Source organism: Grampus griseus (genome assembly GCF_964374135.1).
Source record: "Grampus griseus genome assembly, chromosome: 9".
In the NCBI taxonomy this organism is placed as follows: domain Eukaryota; kingdom Metazoa; phylum Chordata; class Mammalia; order Artiodactyla; family Delphinidae; genus Grampus; species Grampus griseus.
The window spans coordinates 17,060,911-17,085,295 of record NC_139003.1 but is presented as its reverse complement, the minus strand read 5'-3'; the positions used below and the strand labels follow the sequence as shown (position 1 = coordinate 17,085,295).

The window sequence follows — 24,385 nt, the reverse complement described above, 5'->3', positions numbered from 1 at the left end:
ATCAACAGAAATGTAATGCATTAAACAGGCATTAAAAGTAGTTCTCAGAATTGCTGGGAAGTTTGAAGAACTGCACTCAGTAAACGGGCAGGAACTGAGCGAGAAGGCTTAAAGGCAAGAAATAAAAATCAAAATCTGTGACATGAGCCACCTGAGTACAGAAGAGATGTCACTACTTCTCCTTTTGGCAACTGGATGCTTTATTGCTGCCACTACATCTTTTACTGTGCCCACACAGGCTCCAGATAAAAGCACCCAATTAGTCATGTTTGAGCTATGGGCCAATTTCCTAAAGTTTGGGCACGAGAAAACAATTTATTTGTCCTTTTTTGCTTTTATGTAGTGGGAGCCAGGGCTTGCACTTCACCAAGATTCATACTATATAGCAGGGAACTCCTCAAACACAGGAAGGGGCTTCAAAGGCTGGGAAGCCCCACCCCCAAGAAAACAACCCCCCCTCTACAAACACTGTATCTTAAATCAAGATTTGCAGAAATATTTTGAGGGGGAGTCTCTGTGTGCTCAAATACCTATTCAAATACTTAAATAATAACAAGTGATATACTCCTATACATTCACCTTTGTTTTTTTAACCAGTCATTAAGACAAAACTCTTTTTCAACATTCAAAACTTAAAGACATATTTCACAGAGCAAGATTTGAGTTTCTTAAGCCACTCAGTTTTTCAAACTCAAGTCCAGGGACTTGTCAGTCAAGTCAGGAGCCCATAGCCCTCAAGTTTAAGAAACTACACTAAAACATAATATAATAAGAAAGCTCTATATTAGATACCATGTTGGCATAAACGAGGGATTAACTACAGTCAGGGAATGCTATGCAGAACAAAAACTTTAAAATAACCAGAAATTTACCAAGCAAATGGGGTGGGGCAAAAAAAGAATACTCCAACAGAGGTAACAGCTAGTATAAAGCACTTCATTAGAAAACACTGTAGCGTAGTGAAAAAGGCACCTGTTCAGGTCAGGAAAAGTGAATTAAACTCCTAATCCTAATTAGCAGTATAATCTGGGTCAAGTCCTTTAACATCTGATTTTTCCTCACCTACAAAATAAGGGAGACGGACTAGATGATCTTTAAGTAGTTTTGCTACTAAACAAATTTCTGGTTATTATTATTAATCACAATGGTTAACATTTATTGGCACTCACCATGTGGCAGGGAAAATAGTATACAGTTTACATATATTAGGTAGGTATCATTATCCCCATTTTCCCCAATTGAGGAAACTCAAGTTCTGAGCAGTTAGCTAACTCATTCAAAGTGATCCAGTTAGTAAGAGAGCCACAGCTGGAGGATTTAATTGCAAAGCCAATACATTCAATCATAGTTAAACCAATCACAAAATTCCAAATTCCCTAAGGACAGGGAATTTGCTACTATGGTTTTTATTATGCTATGGGTAATATGTTTATTATCTACCTTTTTCTGATATCTAAATTTTTCAGAGGGCCAAGAATTTAGACCCAAGTATCAAAATATTCATTACTTTATATGGTCAAATAGAAATCTTTCCAAAATATATCATACACATCTCTGTTTAGATCAAAGTAGATCAAATTTTAACTTTTCTTGAAGCTCAAGGTTACATTTATACATATTAATTATTGTATGGTTCTGTGGAACTTTAAGATAATGTGACTCTTTTCTCTTCATTTTCTTGGGTCAGCTTATGTTTTTGTTTCTTCTCACTGCTTTCATTAATCACAGGTCCTCTACACCCTTATAATGGTTTCTGGACTAAAAAAATAAATCAAGTTGCAAAAAAATTACTTTCAGCCATATTTCTCATTACAAGGTGGCTTTTGATGTAGTACCATAAAGTAATTCTTAATTATCAATTCAGCGGTGATTTGATGACCTAAGCACAACTTTATTGTTTCAAATACTTTGACACAGAATATTGCTGTACTGTACCATATCCTCCTATCTTAAGATACTTCATAACGAATTAAAATCTAAAGCATCATGTCTTCACATAATGCCAGCGAGCCAGAAAAAAAAAAAAGTTTAATGTTTATGAAGTCATATGGGTTAAATGTGAGGTAGGTTCCAAAAATGCTCCTTGTTTCCCTGAAATGATAGAAAAAAGGAAAAATCCTTATAGGAACCCTCCTGCAAAAATTCTAAAGAGAATATAAGAGGGAAAGTGGCTCTATCCCATACTAAAACATATTATGAAACTACCATTAAAACAGTTTAGTGGATAGAAAAAGAGCAAGAAATCCAAACACATATTGGAATTTTCTTTATGATAAATAGTTCAGATTAGTAGGTAAAGAGGAATTACAATAAATGTAGAAACTGTTAAAAAAATACACAAACTATATTCCTATTTCATGTCTTACTTCAAAATAAGTAACTGAAGGATCAAATGCCTAAAATGCAAAAAAATGAAAAACAGAAGTTCTGGAAGAAAGACCAAATTTATTCATAATCTGATAGAGGAGAATAAACAGGTCTCTTTAAATAGGACACAAAATCCAAGTCACAAAAGGGGGAAAAAGGGATATACTTAACCACGTAAAAAGTAAAGACTGTTGTAAAACAACAACCAAAAAAATGAAGCCAAGAGACAAACTGGAAAAAATATTTGCAAAACATATGATAAAAAAACTAACTTCCTGGACTTCCCCAGTGGTGCAGTGGTTAAGAATCTGCCTGCCAATGCAGTGGACACAGATTTGAGCTCTGGTCAGGGAAGATACCACATGCCGCGGAGCAACTAAGCCTGTGCGCCACAACTACTGAGCCTACATGCCGCAACTACTGAAGCCCGTGCGCCTAGAGCCCGTGCTCCGCAACAAGAGAAACCACCGCAATGAGAAGCATGCACACCTCAATGAAGAGCAGCCCCCGCTTCCCGCAACTAGAGAAAGCCCACACGCAGCAAGGAAGACCCAACGCAGCCATAAATAAATAAACAAACAAACAAACCCAAAATACTAACTTCCTTAATTTATAAAGGGCTCATACAAATCAATAAAAAACAGACCAATTGCCTACTAGAAAAATGAACAAAAGATATAAATAAGAAATCTGAGGAAATGAATACAAATGCTAATAAAGTTCTGATGTTTGATTTCCTCATTAAAGAAATGCAAATCACCTATTCAAATGGCAAAAATGCAATGTCTTAGGGAATGATCAGTCTCAAGTGCTACTGATGTGTGTCTAAGTTGATAAAATTCATCGGGAGGGTCATCCAGATATAGCCTGAGAAGCTGTCAAACGTATGTACAAAGGTAATCATGATAACATACGCTGGAAAAAGATGTTTATCATGGAGCATTAGTTAAATAAATTATGGTATATCCATAAAATGGAGGCATGCACCATTTAAAAAGGCAGGGGGATGAATAAATTTCAGTGTAGAATCTAAAATAAACTATTAAGGAATTAAAAAAAGCAAAGTGCAGAAGTGTGTATAGAATTATTTTTAAGTGGGGAAATGGATGAGTAAGCGGGTTTTCCAATGTTTCTCTGGAATTAATTATGTGAACCTGTTAAGTGTGGTTAACTTTGTTCACAGGGACTGGGGCAGAGAGCCACAGGTCTTGCATTTTCTAATCTGTTCCCGAGTTAATGTCACTTTTTAAAGTTAATAGGAATTATCTACAGAGTAGAATTGTGGGCCAATTTTTGCCTTTTTAAATACTCTTCTGTCTTAAAAATACCTAATAAAATCTATATTTTAAATTTAAAAAACCACCTGGGTAGGGATAATGGGCAATGGGACCCTTTGTTGCACTTTATTCTATCAATACAGCTTTATCTCTTAAATAATAAGCATATATCATTTTAAAATTTAAATCAGCTTTAACATATTACACTTTAAATTGTTTGCCCTAGTTTGATAATGTTTAAAATCTCAAAGCAAAACACTACATATGGACATCTGAGTGAAAACTTGTCTTCCAATGTTAAAAAGATCTTGCATTATTTTAAATTCAAAGTAAAAGACTAATAGAAAAGTATCTATACTAAACTTTCTGTATCTACTGAGGGCACCTTCTTCTACAAGCTGACCTACTGGCTTTCTGACTGGGTCACAAGCCCTGCTGCAGAAAGGGCATAACACAGTGACAAATTTTTATAAGAAAGAAACTGATAATTTAAAAAAGAAGCAAACAAACAAAAAGAAACAACAAAAAAGGAAACTGCATAAAACTGATACATGCAAGATAGTGTGAATCAGGACCTCTTTTCAATTGCCTATTTTATTAGGAAAGTGAAAAGTGATCCCAATAAGTCATGCAATTTCTAAAGATTAGAGTTGATACTTTTCTCTCAGGTTCAAGAGATCATTTTCTCTCACAGGTGAACAATTGTTGCTTTTCAAACATACCAGAGTGTCAAAGGCAGGTGTAATTAGATTGGGGGCTGGAGAGGGAAAGGAAACCACAGAGAAAGGGAAGTTAGAGGCCTGATGTATAGTATTTCACAGTAAGTGAAACAGAAGCACATGTAAACAAGAGAGTATATATATCAGACCTACTGTAGATTCTAAGGTACTACTTATCAATATAACTCACAAGCATTCACCTCTAAGAGAGTTGGATCCTCAAAACTAATCACAAAGCTCACCTCTAAGTAGTCTCAATGGATAATTACCATCCTGCTGTGATTATTTTTAATACTTACTCAATAATACAGTACTCCCTGAGTTACCTAGCATTATTGAGAAATGAAAGTCAATGGTATGCTGACATAAATAGCAAGGAGCTTTGAAGCCAGAGAGACTAAGTTCAAATCTCAGCTTCATTACTCAAGAGCTGTATGACCTTGGGCAAGTTATTTAATCTTTGCCTCTATTTCTTCATCTCTAAAATCTCTAAAATTGGGTTAACGATATTAACTATGTTCAGGGGTTGATGTGATAAATAAATGAAATTATACCTGTACATGGCATCACAGTACTCAAATATATAAAGTTTTAAGAACATATCTTTTGAAAAAAGTGCCATTTGTTTAATTTAAACCATTCTGAATAGAAGTCTCAATACTTCAGTTAACTTTTGTTTCTTCTTAAGGCAAACAGACACAATTTAACTTTTCCTGTACTGTACAGGATCGTAATTATTAATACAAATTATAAGATTACGCATGACGACACATACAAAAAAGTTTCCACAAGCTTTCAATCAATCAATCAATTAATCAGTTTCTTTACAGACACTTTGAGAAAGACAGCACCTGACAAGACTTAAAGTTTATAGCGATGTCTCCATGCTAATTATTTCCAAATGTAACAATTTTACAATTAAACAGTTGAAAATTTAAAAAACTGTACCCCTTTTACTATTCCTTATTCACAGAGATAACTTGTGCTTGCCTCTTGCAAGCCCCTTTCTCATTTTCTTAATGTGCTCATGCTAAGCAACTGTGAGCTAAGAAGCCAGATAACCATTTCAAGGCAGACTGATCTGGTGAAAAATATATGGGCTGTAGATTCAGACAGCTCTGGGTTTAAATCCCAGTTGTGCTACTTATTTTGTGACCTTGTTAAATTACTTAACTTCTCTAAGCTTCAATTTCCTCATCTTCAAAATGGGAATACTATTACCTATACTGAAAGGCTGTGGTAAAAGGCAAATGAAAATTTACGTAAAAATCTTACAGAATGCTTTCTAGTACCTGGCAATATAAGTCATCCTGTCAATGGTAATTATTATTATATAACTAATGCAAGATGTTGAAACTATAGTGAAGTTAAGAATAAAAAGAATTTCTTACTTGGAACATATGCTTTTAATGCGTGAAATTCCTTGGCACTATACTGGAGACACAAAGATGAAAAAGGATATAGTATCTATCCTCCAGAGGCTCACAGCCTTTAATTAAAGACAGACATATAAACAAAATCACAGCAATTTGATAAGTGAAACAGTAAAAGAGGCAGCACTCCATTTGAAGTCAAAATGCTTCTCTGGAAGAGATGATATTTAAGCTAAGAGGAAAAATAGCTCATCAGGTTGGGAGTTAGGGACTGAGGTGAGCTGACTTGGTCAAAGAAGATGAAAGAGCACATGTGAAGATACACAAGTAAGAAACAGCCTAGCAGGGTCTGGAGCAGAGAGCGTGTAGAGAGAGTTTAAAATGGCCAGCATAGGCCAGATTTTCACGATCTAGTACGCCAAACCAAGGAGGAGTTGGCCCTTTTTTAAAATAAATAATGGGGAATCACAAAAGTGTAAGGGCAGTGAAGAAGGTTGGCTGAAAAAGATAAGATGCTCAGATTCGTATTAGAGAGAGATCCCTCCAGCTGAGATGTTCAAGTTGATCAGGAAAGAGGGGGGAACTACAGTCAAGGAAAATACAGTCCAGATGGTTAAGCAGCAGCAACTAATCTAAAGTAGTGATAAGAATGTAGAGTAAGGAATGGATGAGAGAGACTAAGAAAGGGAGTCCTGATAACACTCAGAAATTTGGGAAAATTCCCCAATTTCTAGTTTGGGCAAATGATTGGGTCATAATGTCATTAGTCAAAATGGGGACAAGAGAAATAGAAACAATTTTTGAGAAGAAAATGTGAGCTCAATTTGGAATTTATCTGAATGGCGCTATCCATTAGGCAGTCCGGAGCTCAAGTGAGGGCCGAATTAACTCCAATGGGAGAAATTAACATAAAGGCAGAAATGGAAGGCAAAAATAAGGCACCAAGAGGAATCATACAGATTGAAAATGGGTGAATATCTACTATTACTGCTCATGAATATCTTACTTTCTCTTGTTTTCCAATTGGACAAACTGCTTACGAAAGTGAGATGTTATTTTACTTTGCATGCTACTTTAAAACCATGAACGCTTTTCCACATAGGTCTGCTTAATATAAACATATGAGTTTTCTGAGCATTGCGTCCAAATTCTTCACTATTATGCCAGGCTTAGCAAAGTGCTGGGGGCCTGAAAGGTGCCCAAGAAAAATGGATGAATTAAGTAAATATGGTCTTTTGGTCAGTCAAGAAACCAATTTGTTTCAGATATTGTTTTAATGACACAGATGAATATTTAATATGGAGTAATCTTAAGTTTTTCTTTATATGCTGCTTTTTCCATTTAGGAACATAACAATTTTCAATGGTTTTGGAACTCTGAACTTATTTTTCAGAATTCAAGAAGTTACCCCAAACCAACAATTTATGCCTATCCATACTCCAGATTTCTGTATAGAAGTCAGAAACAGATAGAAAAATACAATTATTGTTTTTTAAAATATTAATTTTTAAAAAGGGAAATGCTAAAATGCTTCACCCACAGGTCCATTCTTAAATGTTAGCAATGTGAGAGATATTCACAGGAGTACTCAGAAGAGTATTTTTAAAGATTCTCACCCCTTAGAAGGAAAGCTACACAAGTCCAAATGTTTCTTTACGTACTTTCTTTGTACACACTCAGATAAATGCACATTACATAAACTTAGAGAATAATAATGTGTGCAAAAATTGGTGGATGAAAAAGGTAAATCAGTGAATAAGCAGGGAAGATAGAGGCTGAGCAGAAGAAACCATGTATGAGGACCTGAAATGTGAAAAGGCACAATAAGGGAGCTCAGTCAGAAAAAAATGGAGTGCTAGTTTTTGGTTGTTTTGTTTTTTATTATTTTTCATTAACAAAGCAAAAGATATTTGAAGAGACTCAAGTTACCCAATAAAAACTAAGAAAGGAAAAAGCTCAATGGTCTGTTCACAGAATTACTTTAGAGTCAAACCTTTTTGGATAAACCAGTTCTTAATACTTTCTTTTACTTTGCTTTGACTGTCTATCCTTCCCTCTCATGCACATCTTTTTTGTTAATGACAGTAAGCAGTATGGTAGTAATAGGGAAAAAATCAAAATCAAACTGAATAGAATGACCTAATTTAAAAACTAACTGAAAATAAATTAATCCATTGGTATTGGCACATATTTTTACAAAAATGTTTTTGTGTGATTGAAAACTATGCATAATCTGCCTGGATGTGGACCTTGGGAATGTCCTGCTAGAAATCTTGATATCATAAATTTTCACAATTACAGTTTAGATTGTGAGAGACTGCATGGAGAAGTTAAGGAGTCTAAGTTTGGGAGTCGGCAGTTTAGTTCTGCCTTCGTTTGTTCTCTCTATAACTTTGGATTTTTTTTTTTTTCTCTTAAGTACCCTGCATCTCAGTAATCTTATCTGTAAAATGGGACTAATAAAAGGACTTACTTTACAAGACTCACAAGGATGATACTAAATAATATAACAGGAAGACACTATATAAACTTATTTTTATAGCTGCAAGCTCAGTACTTAAGAACTTTTCATATCTCAAGAATATCAAATAACCTAGGTTCCACCATTAACAGAAAAACAAAAGCCCACTCACTTCCAGAGTACTTCAGTGTCCCACCACTGGAACCATACCATGGACTGAAATGTTCCAAGTAATTTCCTTCCTTTAATCTTAAGGGAAACATCCAAAAAGTCCGATTTCAGACTATGCGAAAAGTCTAAATTGTAATGGTACTAAACAGAGTAAAAACTATCAGTAGCTTGCCTTGCACAATCCTGTAAGTTTTAAGAAACTCTGCTTCTGGTTACTTGTTTCTAACAGAACTCTGAAGCAAAAACATAGCAACATACCAGTGGTCATATCCTTTGAAGAACTAAAATCTGGATTGGCTTCTTACACTTTTAGAAGGTGAGCAAGATGCCCTCCCTGATCATGTCATAAAGCTATACTTTTTAGAAGCAAGATGTGCTCCATGCTTAGGTAATAAAGTCATACTTTTGTTTTGAAAGATTTCTTTTTAGATCACCATATTAAAATCACATGTAAGTTCTCTCCTACTTACACAATGCACAATTTCAGGGTCCAAAGGCAGGCCAGCTTGGAAATTTTAAGTTTACCACTTGATCACAACGTGGATTCACATCTGGGTTTAGGTTTGAGATTAGCTTTCTTCATCATGATTCTACCCCCAAGAGTACTGTGACTAAACTGCCTTACTATTTATTACACATATAAGCATTTCTGATGGAATCAAGGAGAAAGACAGAGTAACCAAAGTTCACACACTTGTTTGGAAACTGCTCAAATAACTTAAAGACGCCCAGATGCTAAATGACAACCTTACCACTGGAAGCAAAGAAGTTATTTGTTTTAGCGGGGGAGAGGGAAAAGGCCACACCCAAAGTTAAACGACTTCACAGTGAAGTGATACCAAGTTTCAGAATTTTAACTACTGCTATTTTCGGTACTCTTTTTCACGGTCAATGAATACTTTAAATTCATAACAGGCCCAAAGTTAAAGAAAACGTTCCTCTGACCCTAATCACTTGTTACTTCATTCAGTAGTGGGCAGGTCCAAGATGGAGAATTACCTCGTCCAGAAAAAGATTTAAGTGTAACTCTGGAGTAGAAAAGGGCCGAACTCAAGTCATCAGGGCTCGTAAGTGACTCTAAAAGAGCGGGTCACCACTCTCCCCTCCCCCAAGAGGTCGGGAAGGCAAGAGCCTGACTGTGTCACCACGGCAGTTACCTGACACAGAACGCGACCGCGTTGTGTGGACCCATCTTTCAGTTTGGACGCTCCCTGCCTCCCGGCTCTCTAGGTGCCGCCTCCACCCGGGAGGTCTCCCCCACCCCCGCCCCCGCCAGCCCAGCTCCCAGCAGCTTCCTCAGCCTCCCCTCCATCCCACCTCCGTGCTCTCGCGACTCCACTCATCCCCACGTACCTTGGCCACATAGTCTTTCACCTCATCCAGGTCTCCGTTTTTCAGGGCCCACATGAACTCCTTGTCGCACATTACTGCAGCGGGGCGGGCCGGCTAGCCAGGCAGAAAACGAGGAGGCGGTGGCAGCAGCAAGCGGATACCGCCGGGCGAGCGGGAGACAGGGCCGCGCGGAGCCGGAGCAAAGAGAAGGCGGGGTAGGCTGGCAGGCGAGCGAGGCAGTTGGCCGCGGCGACCGTTAGGGCGGGAGAAAGAAAGTTTTTTGCGGCCACCGGGCCCAGCTGAGAAGGTTCCGCCTGGCCGAAGAGAAGCTGGAGCGCTTGCACTTCCGGTTCACTCCCCGCTAGGGCCCTCCCCCAACTTCCTCTTCCTCTTCCCGTCGGCGGAACGCCCCGCTCGGGACCCCGCCCCGACGGCCCGCGGCCGAGCGCCCCGCGTGCGCAGGCGCAGTGGCTGGGACGGCTGGCGGAGATTGCTGGGGGAGGAGTGGGCGGGTCTGGGAGGCCAAACAAGGGGGTCGGAGGTCAGGAAGGGCAGAAAGTGTGTGGCGGGAGTTTTAGGGTATTCCAGAGGGGATCAGGACGTTTCTGCGCCCCATAAGCGGGAAAAACTTAAGAGAAACCCACAGCCTTGGAGGGCATGTTGCTCACCTTCCTAGTGTGCAGTAGGAATTTTTGATTTGAATTCCTTGCCTTCTCTTTTCTTTCCCTCCTCCTCTCCTTTTCTTTCTCCTTCCCTCGTTTCCTTGCTCCTTCCCTTCCTTCCTCTACTGTCAAGCATCCTTTAGGCTCCTACTGCATGTCAGACTCTGCTAGGCACAGAGGCTGTAGGAAAAAAGATGGCATAAACCAATTCTTGCCCTCAAGGAACGCTTCCATACTTATGACAACAATGTGAATTCAGTGTGCCAATACTACGTGTAATGTTCTGTGGAGGGAAAAACTCGACTCATCTCCCCGACCAGCAAATGATATCCAGAGACTAGGAATTCAGTTTGATGCCATAGGGCAGAGCAAACTTAACTGACCGGTACAATTTGTGTTTTTTAAATTTTTTTGTTCGTTTGTTTTTAATGCTTTGAAGCTTCAGGACCGTTCTAGTGAAACCGGTTCTACTCTTCCTAGAGTTTGGCTGTAATACCCTGGGGCGCAGCCACCAAATGAATTGTGCCTCAACCCTAATGACCCAGGCGTGCACACATGAACATAAAGAAAGCCAATAAAAATGCTTATTGGAACTATTATATATATATGTATAGTCCATTATTTATGACCCACTAAACAGATAAATGATAAACTACTTTACTAGGCTTGCCATATAGAATAGGGGTTCAGAACACAGACTGGAACCAGAATGCTTAGTTTTGAATACAGGACCCAACCTTTGTTAATTTTGTGTCACCTCAAGCAAGTTATTTAACCCTGCCCTGTTCAGTTTTCCATATTTGTTTAGGGGATATGACAGTAGTGTTCAATAAGCGCATATATATATATATATATATATATATATATATATATATACGCCTGTGATTTAGAACTAGCAAATAGAGATAGGATTCAAATCAAAAGAAAAATCTCCAAATATTTAATAGCTACCTTGATTGTTATTCTGTTAATTTTACTTTCTGACAGAAATGCAACTTCACATACCTAATGATGATACATTTCTGGGAACAAATCTCAAGGATGAATTTGCTAGGTAAATCCTGGAGTTCCTATCTCTTTTCTAATTCCCACCTGTGTGATCTTTCAGTTACATCCTGCTGACAGCTCTTGGTTTATGTCTCTACCCCAGACTTATGTGATCCATTCTGATATTCAACTTCTTACCCATTTGAATGTCTCAAACTTAACATGTCCAAAATAGGATTTGGTCTCTTCTAGATTCTAAACCTAGTTGTCCCCTGGACCACGCCTTCTCTTTGAATGACACCACCAACCACCTTGTCACTAAAACCAAACTCTATCCAGGCCTCTGTGAGCCCTCTTGACTAGGCCTGAACCTTCGTCTATAAAGACTTGAATAAACATGAACACAGGCCCTATCAGCTCAAGGCCACAACCTAAAATAATGCCAGTCCCCCTTAAAGTGGCTGCATGAGAAAATTCAAGGCTGCCAAGGCCCCTGTTTGTTCCAGTCAACACCTCCCAGTCTGTGTAGGAGGGTAGAACCCTAACTTCAATGATTGCCGCTAGCAGACACAGCTGGCCTAATCGCATTTACACTGACTAATCTTTTGTAATTTTTTACTTCCCTGACTCTACAGAGCCCCCACTCCACCACCCCTCCCTCATTCTCCCTTCAAAACACCTATTCATCTCTATACAAACGAAGTTTTGTTCAGTTCACGTTGGACTCTTTTTCCCTATAGCAATATTTCTTACTGATAAAAATCTGTCCTTACCACTTTAACTAGTGCCCTGCTTTGTTCATCCTTGACAATGGGAGTCATATATAACACCTGCTGCTCCCAACCTTTCTCTTATTCCATCCATCAGTAAGTCCTTCAAAATATATCTTAAATTGTTCACTTCTCACCATCTTCCCGGCTTGCTGCCCGCCCCAAGACCCTTCCCAGCCCTGTCATCTCTGCACTGATACAGTCGTCTCCAGCTGGTCCCCATTTTCACTCTCACCCTTTTCCAATTAATTCACCACATAGCCAGTTACCTTTTTTTTTTTTTTTTTTTGTGGTATGCAGGCCTCTCACTGTCGTGGCCTCTCCCGTTGCGTAGCACAGGCTCTGGACGCGCAGGCTCAGCGGCCATTGCTCACGGGCCTAGCCGCTCCGCGGCATATGGGATCTTCCCAGACCGGGGCACGAACCCGTGTCCCCTGCATCGGCAGGTGGACTCTCAACCACCGCGCCACCAGGGAAGCCCCAAACATGCATTTCTTATCTTTAGACCTTTCAATGGCTTCCTACTGCATTTTAGGATAAAATTCTAAATTATTTGCTATGGCCTTCAGGGCCCTCTGTGATCTGACCCTTATGGTCTCTCCCACCCCATTGCTTCTTTGTTTCCCATAGATCTCATCTTCTGTCAGTTTCAGAAAAAACCAAGCTTATTCCACCCTAGGGCTGTTATGCTTGTTTCTTCTTGTCTGGAATGTTCTTTTAATTCTTGCTCACTCCTGAGGTCTCAGTGCAAATGTTACCTCTTCAGAGAGGCCTCTCACACCATCCACTTTAAACAGGTCCCTCAATCATGTCTACCATATAGTCCACTTTTTTTGTTTTTAACCTCTTTAAGTTCACTTATCATAAATATTTTCACTATTGTTTCTTCTTGTTGTTACCTATTTTGGCAGTTATCCAACAGATATTTCCCTTTGTCTGCCATCCTAGGCATAAGAGAGAATTGCTCTTGCTGGCTTCCCTGTGGTTGGATAATGTCATGTAACTAATTCTGGCCTATTAGTTATGAGCAGAAGTAACATGAGTCACTTGCAGGCTTGCCAATGCAAGACGCTTCAGAGTGCTTTATTCCCTCTCCCACAGCAGCCAGCAATATTCAAAACAGTGGCTGCAGTCAGCCTGGGTTCCTGAGCAACTTACAATCAACAGAACTCCTCTTCCATCCCATAGTGGATATCCAGTAAAATAATAATGAAACTTCTGTTGTTTCAAGCCATTGAGATTGTGGTGTTTATTACTGCAGCAACACTGAGTCAGTCTTGACCGACACAGAAATTATTGTCAGAAGTGAGCTGTTACTCGAACAAAAACCTTAAATACATGGCATTGGTTTAGGGCCTAGGTAGTACGCAACAAAGGAAGTGATATTGGAAGCCATGTGGATAGTGAGTCATTTTCACAGGAGTGAAACATTTGGCAAAACAATCTCCTGTGATAGCATGGTGATGCATGGAAGACAGGTAACGTACCCTGTATACTTGTAGCTCTAGTGGAAGAGGCTGGGAAATGGAAAGCTGGTGGCATGTGTTGGGAGCTATTTTTGTGTGTTGCCTGGGGTGGAGGGGAAGGGTAGGGGGAGGGCGGGCATGTTTTTATTTACTTTCTTTCCAGTTTTACTGTGATATAATTGACATATAACATTGTATAAGTGTAAGATATACCACATGGTGATTTGATATGTGTATGTATTGCAAAATTATTACCTCCACAAGGATAGTTATCACATCCATCACCTCATAGTAACTTTTTTTTTCTTTTGGTGAGAACTTTTAAGATTTACTTTTAGCATCTTTCAAGTATACAAGGCAGTAGTGTTAAGTATAGTTATCATGCTGTACATTAGATTCCCCAGAACTTATTCATCTTGTAAATGGAATTTTGTACCCTTTGACCACCTTCACCCATTTCCCCCACCTTGCAGCCCCTAGTAACCACCAATCTACTCTCTGTTTCTGTGAGTTTGGGTTTTTTTAGATTCCACATGTAAATGAGATCATACAGTGTTTGTCTTTGTCTGACTTATTTCACTTAGCATAATGCCCTCAAGGTTCATCCATGTTATCACAAATGACAGGATTTCCTTCTTTTTTTCATGGCCCACTGTATAGTATATCACATTTTCTTAATCCATTCATCTGTCAGAGGACACTTAGGTTGATTCTATGTCTTGGCTATTGTAAATAATGCTGCAATGAACATGGGAATGCAGACATCTCTGATACCCTGTTTGAATTTTATCATGAAAGAATGCTAAATTTTTTCAAATGCTTCATCTGTGTCTATTGAGATGATCATATGATTTTTATCTTTCATTTTATTAATGTGATTTTTCACATTTATTGATTTGTGTATGTTGAACCATCCTTGCATCCCAGGGATAAATGCCACTTGACCATAGTGTATGATCCTTTTAATGTGTTGTTGAACCAGTTTGCTAATATTTTGTTGAGAATTTTTGCATCTATATTCATCAGGGATATTGGCCTGTAGTTTTCTTTTCTTGTAGTTCCCTTATCTGGCTTTGGTATCTGGGTAATGCTGGCCTTGTAAAATGAGTTTGGGAGTGTTCCCTCTTCTTTTTTTTTTTTTTTTTTTGGGGGGGGGTGTGTGTGTATGTGATGGCACATTTGTGGGGTCTGTGATGGGAGGTCTCTAGAGTCAGTGATGGGGGAATCCGTAGGGTGAATGATGGGGAAATTTGGAGTGATGGGAGGGTGTGTATGGTGTGTGATGGGGGGAGGGTCTCTGGAGTCAGTATTGGGTGAGAGTGAGTGTTGGGAGGTTTATGAGATCTGTGACAGGGTGGTGCTGTTGAATGATGGGGATCTGTGGGAAAAAAAAATGTTCTTTCCCATTTTTCTTGGCTACAGCATGGCCATTTTACCAGCTGGCATTTATGCATTTCTAGTCTGATGATTTGGTGAACTTTCTTTTTTTTGAATTTTATTTTAGTTTTTTATACAGCAGGTTCTTATTAGTTATCCATTTTATACATATTAGTGTATATATGTCAATCCCAATCTCCCAATTCATCACACCACCCCCCACCACCACTTTCCCCCATTGTGTTCCCTCTTTTTCAATTTTTGGTAAGAGTTTGAAAGGATTGGTGTTAATTCTTCTTTAAGTGTTTGGTGGAATTTGCCATTGAAACCATCTGGTCCTAGACTTTTCTTTGTTGGGAGATTTTTGATTAGTGAGTCAATTTCCTTACTTCCTTACTTGTTATTGGTCTGCTTAGGTTTTTTATTTCTTCATGATTTGGTCTTGGTAGGTTATATGTTTCTAGGAACATATCTATTTCTTTTAGATTGTCTAGAACAACCTAGGCATATAATTGCTCATAGCAGTCTCTTATGATCCTTTATATTTCCATGGCATCTACTGTAATGTCTCCTCATTCATTTCTATTTTATTTGAGTCCTCTCTTTTTTTTCTTGTTGAGTCTAGCTAAGGTTTGTCAATATTGTTTATCTTTTCAAATATCCAACTCTTATTTTGTTAATCTTTTCTATTGTTTTCCTATTCTCTAAGTTTATTTCTGCTCTAATCTTTATTATTTCTTTCCTTCTGCTAACTTCGGGCTTATTTTGTTCTTTTCTAGTTCCTTGAGGTATAATGCTAGTTTGTTTGAGATCTTCCTTTTTTCATGATGTATGTTTTATATCTGTAAACATTCCCACTATAACTGCTTTTGATATATCCCATAAGTTGTGGTATGTTGTGTTCCACTTTCATTTGTCTCAAGATATTTTTAAATTTCCCTTTTCATTTCTTCTTTGACCCACTGGTTGTTCAGAAATGTTTTGTTTAATTTCCACATATTTGTGAATTTTCCAGCTTTCCTCTTGTTACTAGTTTCATGCCACTGTGGTTGGAAAAGATACTTGATATAATTTATATCTTCATGAATTTGTTGAGGATTGTTTTATTGCCTAACATATGATCTATCCTAAAAAATGTTCCATGCATACTTGAGAAGAATGCATATTCTGCTGCTATTGAATGGAAAGTTCTGTATATGTTTGTTAGGTACATTTGGATGTTGGTAATTATTGTTTACATAAGCTATTATAGGAAAAGATGAATCAGAAAATAGTTGTTGAGCTTGCAACTAGAAATGGAGGAGATTACAGAGAGTCCAGAGATTTGGAGACTTGCACTGTTGGAAGATACAAATGATTCTCATCTTTAACTGAGATGAGCAACAAAGGCTGATTAGAACTCATCCATGTGTCAAGGATCAAATCAAGGATATGACTGTCATACTCATGACTAAAACCTCTGAGTGGATTAAAGTGGTTCCCAGTAAGTTGGGTTTTTTTAATTTTTTAATTTTATTTTATTTATCTTTTTAAACAGCAGGTTCTTAATAGTCATCAGTTTTATACATATCCGTGTATAGATGTCAATCCCAATCTCCCTATTCATCCCACCCCCCCAACACCACTTTCCCCCCTCGATGTCCATGCAATTGTTCTCTACATCTGTGTCTCTATTTCTGCCTTCCAAACTGATTTATCTGTACCATTTTTCTAGATTCCACATATATGTGTTAATATACGATATTTGTTTTTCTCTTTCTGACTTACTTCACTCTGTATGAGTCTCTAGGTCCATCCATGTCTCTACAAATGACCCAATTTCATTCCTTTTTATGGCTGAGTAATACTCCATTGTATATATGTACCAGTTCTTTTTTATCCATTCGTCTGTTGATGGGCATTTATGTTGTTTCCATGACATGGCTATTGTAAATAGTGCTGCAGTGAACACTGTGGTGAATGTGTCTTTTTGAATTATGGTTTTCTCTGGGTATATGCCCAGAAGTGGGATTGCTGGATCATATGGTAGTTCTATTTTTAGATTTTTAAGGAACCTCCATACTGTTCTCCATAGTGGCTGTATCAATTTACATTCCCACCAACAGTGCAAAACGGTTCCCTTTTATCCACACCCTCTCCAGCATTTGTTGTTTATAGATTTTCTGATGATGCCCATTCTAACTGGTGTAAGGTGATACCTCATTGTAGTTTTGATTTGCATTTCTCTAATAATTAGTGATGTTGAGCAGCTTTTAATGTGCTTCTTGGCCATCTGTCTGTCTTCTTTGGAGAAATGTCTATTTAGGTCTTCTGCGCATTTTTGGATTGGGTTGTTTGTTTAATATTGGCCTGCATGAGCTGTTTATATATTTTGGAGATTAATCTTTTGTCTGTTGATTTGTTTGCAAATATTTTCTCCCATTCTGAGGGTTATCTTTTTGTCTTGTTTATGGTTTCCTTTGTTGTGCAAAAGCTTTGAAGTTTCATTAGGTCCAATTTGTTTATTTTTGTTTTTATTTCCATTACTCTAGGAGGTGGATCAAAAAAGATCTTGCTGTGATTTATGTCAGAGAGTGTTATTCCTATGTTTTCCTCTAAGAGTTTTACAGTGTCTGGTCTTACATTTAGATCTCTAATACATTTTGAGTTTATTTTTGTGAATGGTGTTAGGGAGTGTTCTAATTTCATTATTTTACATGTAGCTGTCCAGTTTTCCCAGCATCACTTATTGAAGAGACTGTCTTTTCTCCATTGTATATCCTTGCCTCCTTTGTCATAGATTAGTTGACCATAGGTGCGTGGGTTTATCTCTGGGCTTTCTATCTTGTTCCATTGATCTATGTTTCCAATTTTGTGCCAGTACCATATTGTCTTGATTACTGTAGCTTTGTAATATAGTCTGAAGTCAGGGAGTCTGATTCCTCCAGCTCCATTTTTTTCCCTCAAGACTGCTTTGGCTTTTTAGGGTCTTTTGTGTCTCCATACAAATTTTAAGATTTTTTGTTCTATTTGCATAAAAAATGCCATTGGTAATTTGATAGGGATTGCATTGAATCTGTAGATTTCTTTGGGTAGTATAGTCATTTTCACAATATTGATTCTTCCAATCCAAGAACATGGTATATCTCTCCATCTGTTGGTATCATCTTTAATTTCTTTCATCAGTGTCTTATAGTTTTCTGCATACAGGTCTTTCGTCTCCCTAGGTAGCTTTATTCCGAGGTATTTTATTCTTTTTGTTGCAATGGTAAATGGGAGTGTTTCCTTAATTTCTCTTTCAGATTTTTCAGCATTAGTGTATAGGAATGCAAGAGATTTCTGTGCCTTAATTTTGTATACTGCAACTTTACCAAATTCATTGATTAGCTCTAGTAGTTTTCTGTTGGCATCTTTAGGATTCTCTATGTATAGTATCATGTCATCTGCAAACAGTGACAGTTTTACTTCTTCTTTTCCAATTTGAATTCCTTTTATTTCTTTTTCTTCTCTGATTGATGTGGCTAGGACTTCCAAAATTGTGTTGAATAATAGTGGTGACAGTGGACATCCTTGTCTTTTTCCTGATGTTAGAGGAAATGCTTTCAGTTTTTCACCATTGAGAATGATGTTTGCTGTGGGTTTGTCATATCTGGCCTTTATTACGTTGAAATAGGTTCCCTCTATGCCCACGTTCTGGAGAGATTTTATCATAAATGTGTGTTGAATTTTGTCAAAAGCTTTTTCTGCATCTATTGAGATGATCATATGGTTTTTCTTCTTCAGTTTGTTAACATGGTGTATCACATTGATTGATTTGTGAAAATTGAAGAATCCTTGCATTCCTGAGATAAGCCCCACTTGATCATGATGTATGATCCTTTCAATGTGTTGTTGGATTCTGTTTCCTAGTATTTTGTTGAGGATTTTTGCATCTATATTCATCAGTGATATTGTTCTGTAATTTTCTTTTTTTGTAGTATCTTTGTCTTGTTCTGGTATCAGGGTGATGGTGGCCTCATAGAATGAGTTTGGGAGTGTTTCTTCCTCTGCAATTTTTTGGAAGAGTTTGAGAAGGATGGGTATTAGCTCTTCTCTAAATGTTTGATAGAATTCACCTGTGAAGCTATCTGGTCCTGGACTTTTGTTTGTTGGAAGATTTTTAATCAAAGTTTCAATTTCATTACTTGTGATTGGTCTGTTCATATTTTCTGTTTCTTTCTGGTTCAGTCTTGGAATGTTATACCTTTCTTAGAATTTGTCCATTTCTTCCAGGTTGTCCATTTTATTGGCATAGAGTTGCATGTAGCAGTCTCTTAGGATGCTTTGTATTTCTGTGTTGTCTGTTGTAACTTCTTCTTTTTCATTTCTAATTTTATTGATTTGAGTCCTCTTCCTCTTTTTCTTGATGAGTATGGCTAATGGTTTATCAATTTTGTTTATCTTCTCAAAGAACCAGCTTTTAGTTTTACTGATATTTGCTATTGTTTTCTTTGTTTCTATTTCATTTATCTCTGCTCTGATCTTTATGATTTCTTTCCTTCTGATAACTTTGGGTTTTGTTTGTTCTTCTTTCTCTAGTTCCTTTTGGTGTAAGGTTAGATTGTTTATTTGAGATTTTTCTTGTTTCTTGAGGTAGGCTTGTATAGCTATAAACTTCCCTCTGCTTTTGCTGCCTCCCATAGGTTTTGGATTGTCGTGTTTTCATTGTCATTTGTCTCTAGGTATTTTTTTATTTCCTCTATGATTTCTTCAGTGATCTCTTGGTTATTTAGTAGCATATTGTTTAGCCTCTATGTGTTTGTGTTTTTTACATTTTTTCCCTGTAATTCATTTCTAATCTCATAGCATTGTGGTCAGAAAAGATGCTTGATATGATTTCAATTTTCTTAAATTTACTGAGGCTTGATTTGTGACCCAAGATGTGATCTGTCCTGGAGAATGTTCTGTGTGCACTTGAGAAGAAAGTGCAATCTGCTGTTTTCGGATGGAATGTGCTATAAATATCAATTAAATCTATCTGGTCTATTGTGTCATTTAAAACTTCTGTTTCCTTATTTATTTTCATTTTGGATGATCTGTCCATTGGTGTAAGTGAGGTGTTAAAGTCCCCCACTATTATTGTGTTCCTGTCGATTTCCTCTTGTATAGCTGTTAGCCGTTGCCTTATGTATTGAGATGCTCCTATGTTGGGTGCATATCTATTTATAATTGTTATATCTTCTTCTTGGATTGATCCCTTGATCATTATGTAGTGTCCTTCCTTGTCTCTTGTAACATTCTTTATTTTTAAGTCTATTTTATGTGATATGAGTATTGCTACTCCAGCTTTCTTTTGATTTCCATTTGCATGGAGTATCTTTTTCCATCCCCTCACTTTCAGTCTGTATGTGTGCCTAGGTCTGAAGTGGGTCTCTTGTAGACAGCATGTGTACGGATCTTGTTTTTGTATTCATTCAGCAAGCCTGTGCCTTTTGGTTGGAGCATTTAATCCATTCATGTTTAAGGTAATTATCAATATGTATGTTCCTATGACCATTTTCTTTATTGTTTTGCATTTGTTTTTGTAGGTCCTTCTCTTCTCTTGTGTTTCCCACTCAGAGAAGTTCCTTTAGTCTTTGTTGTAGAGCTGGTTTGGTGTTGCTGAATTCTCTTAGCTTTTGCTTGTCTGTAAAGCTTTTGATTTCTCCATCGGATCTGAATGAGATCCTTGCCGGGTAGAGTAATCTTGGTTGTAGGTTCTTCCCTTTCATCACTTTAAGTATATCATGCCACTCCCTTCTGGCTTGTAGAGCTTCTGCTGAGAAATCAGCTGTTAACCTCATGGGAGTTCCCTTGAATGTTATTTGTCTTTTTTCCTTGCTGCTTTCAATAATTTTTCTTTGTCTTTAATTTTTGCTAATTTGATTTCTATGTGTCTTGGTGTGTTTCTCCTTGGATTTATCCTGTATGGGACTCACTGCGCTTCCTGGACTTGGGTGGCTATTTCCTTTCCCATGTTAGGAAAGTTTTCAACTATAATTTCTTCAAATATTTTCTCGGGTCCTTTCTCTGTGTCTTCTCCTTCTGGGACCCCTATAATGCGAATGTTGTTGTGTTTAATGTTGTCCCAGAGGTCTCTTAGGCTGTCTTCATTTCTTTTCATTCTTTTTTCTTTATTCTGTTCCACAGCAGTGAATTCCACCATTCTGTCTTCCAGGTCACTTATCCGTTCTTCTGCCTCAGTTATTCTGCTATTGATTCCTTCTAGTGAAGTTTTCATTTCAATTATTGTATTGTTCATCTCTGTTTGTTTTTTCTCTAATTCTTCTAGGTCTTTGTTAAACATTTCTTGCATCTTCTCGATCTTTACCTCCATTCTTTTTCTGAGGTCCTGGATCATCTTCACTGTCATTATTCTGCATTTTTTCTGGAAGGTTGACTATCTCCACTTCATTTAGTTGTTTTTCGGGGGTTTTTTCTTGTTCCTTCATCTGGTACATAGCTTTCTGCCTTTTCATCTTGTCTATCTTTCTGTGAATGTGGTTTTTGTTCCACAGGCTGCAGGATTGTCGTTCTTTATTCTGCTGTCTGCCCTCTGGTGGATGAGGCTATCTAAGAGGCTTGTGCAAGTTTCCTGATGGGAGGGACTGGTGGTGTGTAGAGCTGACTGTTGCTCTGGTGGGCAGAGCTCAGTAAAACTTTAATCCTCTTGACTGCTGATGTGTGGGGCTGGGTTCCCTCCCTGTTGGCCTGAGGCAACCCAACACTGGAGCCTACCTGGGCTCTTTGGTGGGGCTAATGACAGACTCTGGGAGGGCTCACACCAAGGAGTACTTCCCAGAACTTCTGCTGCCAGTGTCCTTGTCCCCACGGTGAGACACAGCCACCCTCTGCCTTTGCAGGAGACCCTCCAACACTAGCAGTTGGTCTGGTTCAGTCTCCCCTGGGGTCACTGCTTCTTCCCCTGGGTCCCAGTGCGCACACTAGTTTGTGTGTGCCTTCCAAGAGTGGAGTCTCTATTTCACCCAGTCCTGTTGAAGTCCTGCAATCAAATACCACTAGGCTTCAAAGTCTGATTCTCTAGGAATTCCTCCTCCCTTTGCCAGACCCCCAGGTTGGGAAGCCTGACGTGGGGTTCAGAACTTTCACTCCAGTGGGTGGACTTCTGTGGTATAAGTGTTCTCCACTCTGTGAGTCACCCACCAAGCAGTTATGGGATTTTATTTTACTGTGATTGCACCCCTCCTACCGTCTCATTGTGGCTTCTCCTTTGTCTTTGGATGTGGGGTATCTTTTTTGGTGAGTTCCAGTGTCTTCCTGTCAATGATTGTCCAGCAGCTAGTTGTGATTCTGGTGTTCTCACAAGAGGGAGTGAGAGCACATCCTTCTTCTCCGCCATCTTGGTTCAGGGCCGGTTCTCAGTAAGTTGGATAAAATGGTCCAGGTCTTCCCATTAACAAAGCCTGATGGGCTCAAGTTACCCACAGAGAGAAATAAAAGAAAAAATTTGTATCTCAGAAAATACAGTGGCTGTGACTATGGCACATGGGACTGACTTGAATCAAATATAGAAGATGATTAAATTTTTTGGGTAGTGCCAAAATATCTACCAGTAAGTGCTAAAGGCAACTGTGAATGAGACTTAAAATGACCCTTAGGCCTCAGCTTTCTGTGGTCAGGAAGTAGTCTGAGAAAGCTGCTCAAAATCTAAGGAGGACTTATTCTTTCTGCTCACTTAATATAAGAACATGGGGGGATGATTAAAAAGAACTTCCCTAGAAGGTGGAAGGTCAGCCTAAGGATCACAGAAAAACAATGCAATGGGGGAGGGGAGCCTACCGTGGATCAGGACTGGGGCCTAATCAAGAAACATTCCCCACACTAGTGGAGAGGATCCTTGCAATTTCTGCCTGGTAGGATTCCACAATTGCCATAGACCAGTGATTGCTATCTCTAGCCCATTCTTCACCATTTCAAATGGGAACATTTATGTCAGTTATCCTGTTCCTACTCTGCCATTATCTATTAGGTATGGGGTGCGGCACAGATTTTTTTTTACCTCATATGTCTCCAGATCAAGAGACGATACAACTAGACTGTGAGATCCTGGACTTTGAGCTTGATACTGTGATAGGATAAAACTTTTTGTGTTATTGCTCTAGAAGAGAGCATAAATATATTTTGCATGTGGGAAGAAAAGTAACCCTAATATCTGATGATCAGGGTGGACTCTGGTGGTCACTAGTCTTGCCTGCTCATGCTGCCTCTTTTGGAGCACTTTCTGGCCCCCTAGTGATTGGGTAGGGCTATGTGACTAGTTCTGGCAAACAAGTCATGAACGTAAGTGATATACCACTTCTGGGCCAGAACTTTTTTTTTTTTTTCCACCATGCAGTGCAGTGTGGCTTGCGGGATCTTAGTTCTTTGACCAGGGACTGAACCCAGGCAACAGCAGGGAAAGTGTGCTGAGTCCTAACCACTGGACAGCCAGGGAATTCCCAAGAACATTCAAACATTTAATTGGCATTGTGAGTTCCTCCAATATACTTTTTCAATAGGGTGGCAACCCTCAGCCTGAGTTCCTGAGTAACTATGAGAAGCAGATTCCCCTGCCAACCTGTGATAGACATGTAATATCAATGAGAAATAAGTCTTTTGTTTTAAGTCACTACAATTTTGGTGGTTGTATATTACTGCAGAATAATCTAGCCTATCCTGAATAATACCTATTTATTGTCTGCCATTTGCATTCTAAAGTAGGCCTAATGAGAACAAGAATCTTGTCTATCTTGCTGTAAGTTATATACCAGATATTTATCACTACACTGGCTCATAGTAGGTGCTCAATAAATATTTCTTGAATTAATACATGGGTGAATTCTCTTAGCATAATTAGGGACCTTAATTTTAATTAACCAAGATTCGTGCCTGAAGAGTCACCTCACTTTTGCATGATGATGAACCAAGATAATGCCAGCAAACAGGGCCTAAAGAGTTTTCAAAACGAATTTTGAGGTTGCTTCAAAATACACACAGTAAGAGTAATCTTAAGTAGGGCCATGACAATTTTACCTAAGGCCACGTTCTTTAATTTCCATTTAAAAAGTACCACATGAACGCATGCTTATTTTTTAAATTTTAAGAAAACATCCCTGTACATAGAGTAAAAAAGTGAAAATACCCTTTCTTGCAGTCTCTGATCTCCCTCTTACGTCATTCCACTTACTTTCCCATAGGCAAGCACTGACAGAGTTCAGCAGAACTGGTGAACTATGGTATGCACTTTAAATTCGAGATAGTAAAGCATATAAAAATGGATTTATAAGATTATTGTGATACTGTGATTTATAATTAGAAATATAGGGGCTTCCCTGGTGGCGCAGTGGTTGAGAGTCCGCCTGCCGATGCGGGGGACACGGGTTCGTGCCCCAGCGTGGGAAGATCCCACCCACATGCCGCGGAGCG

The 24,385-nt window shown here is 38.5% G+C and overlaps 1 protein-coding gene across 1 annotated transcript in view; it reads right to left on the bottom strand.

Annotated features, from left to right (window-relative positions):
• MTPN (myotrophin) overlaps positions 1-10,034 on the bottom strand; it is a 61,944-nt gene extending 51,910 nt beyond the window's left edge. Inside the window, exon 1 of the mRNA XM_082661748.1 lies at positions 9,722-10,034. Within this exon, the coding sequence (XP_082517874.1) occupies positions 9,722-9,793 (72 nt within the window). The 5' untranslated portion in view covers positions 9,794-10,034. The remainder of the gene's footprint in view (positions 1-9,721) is intronic.
• Between the last annotated feature and the right edge of the window lie 14,351 nt (positions 10,035-24,385).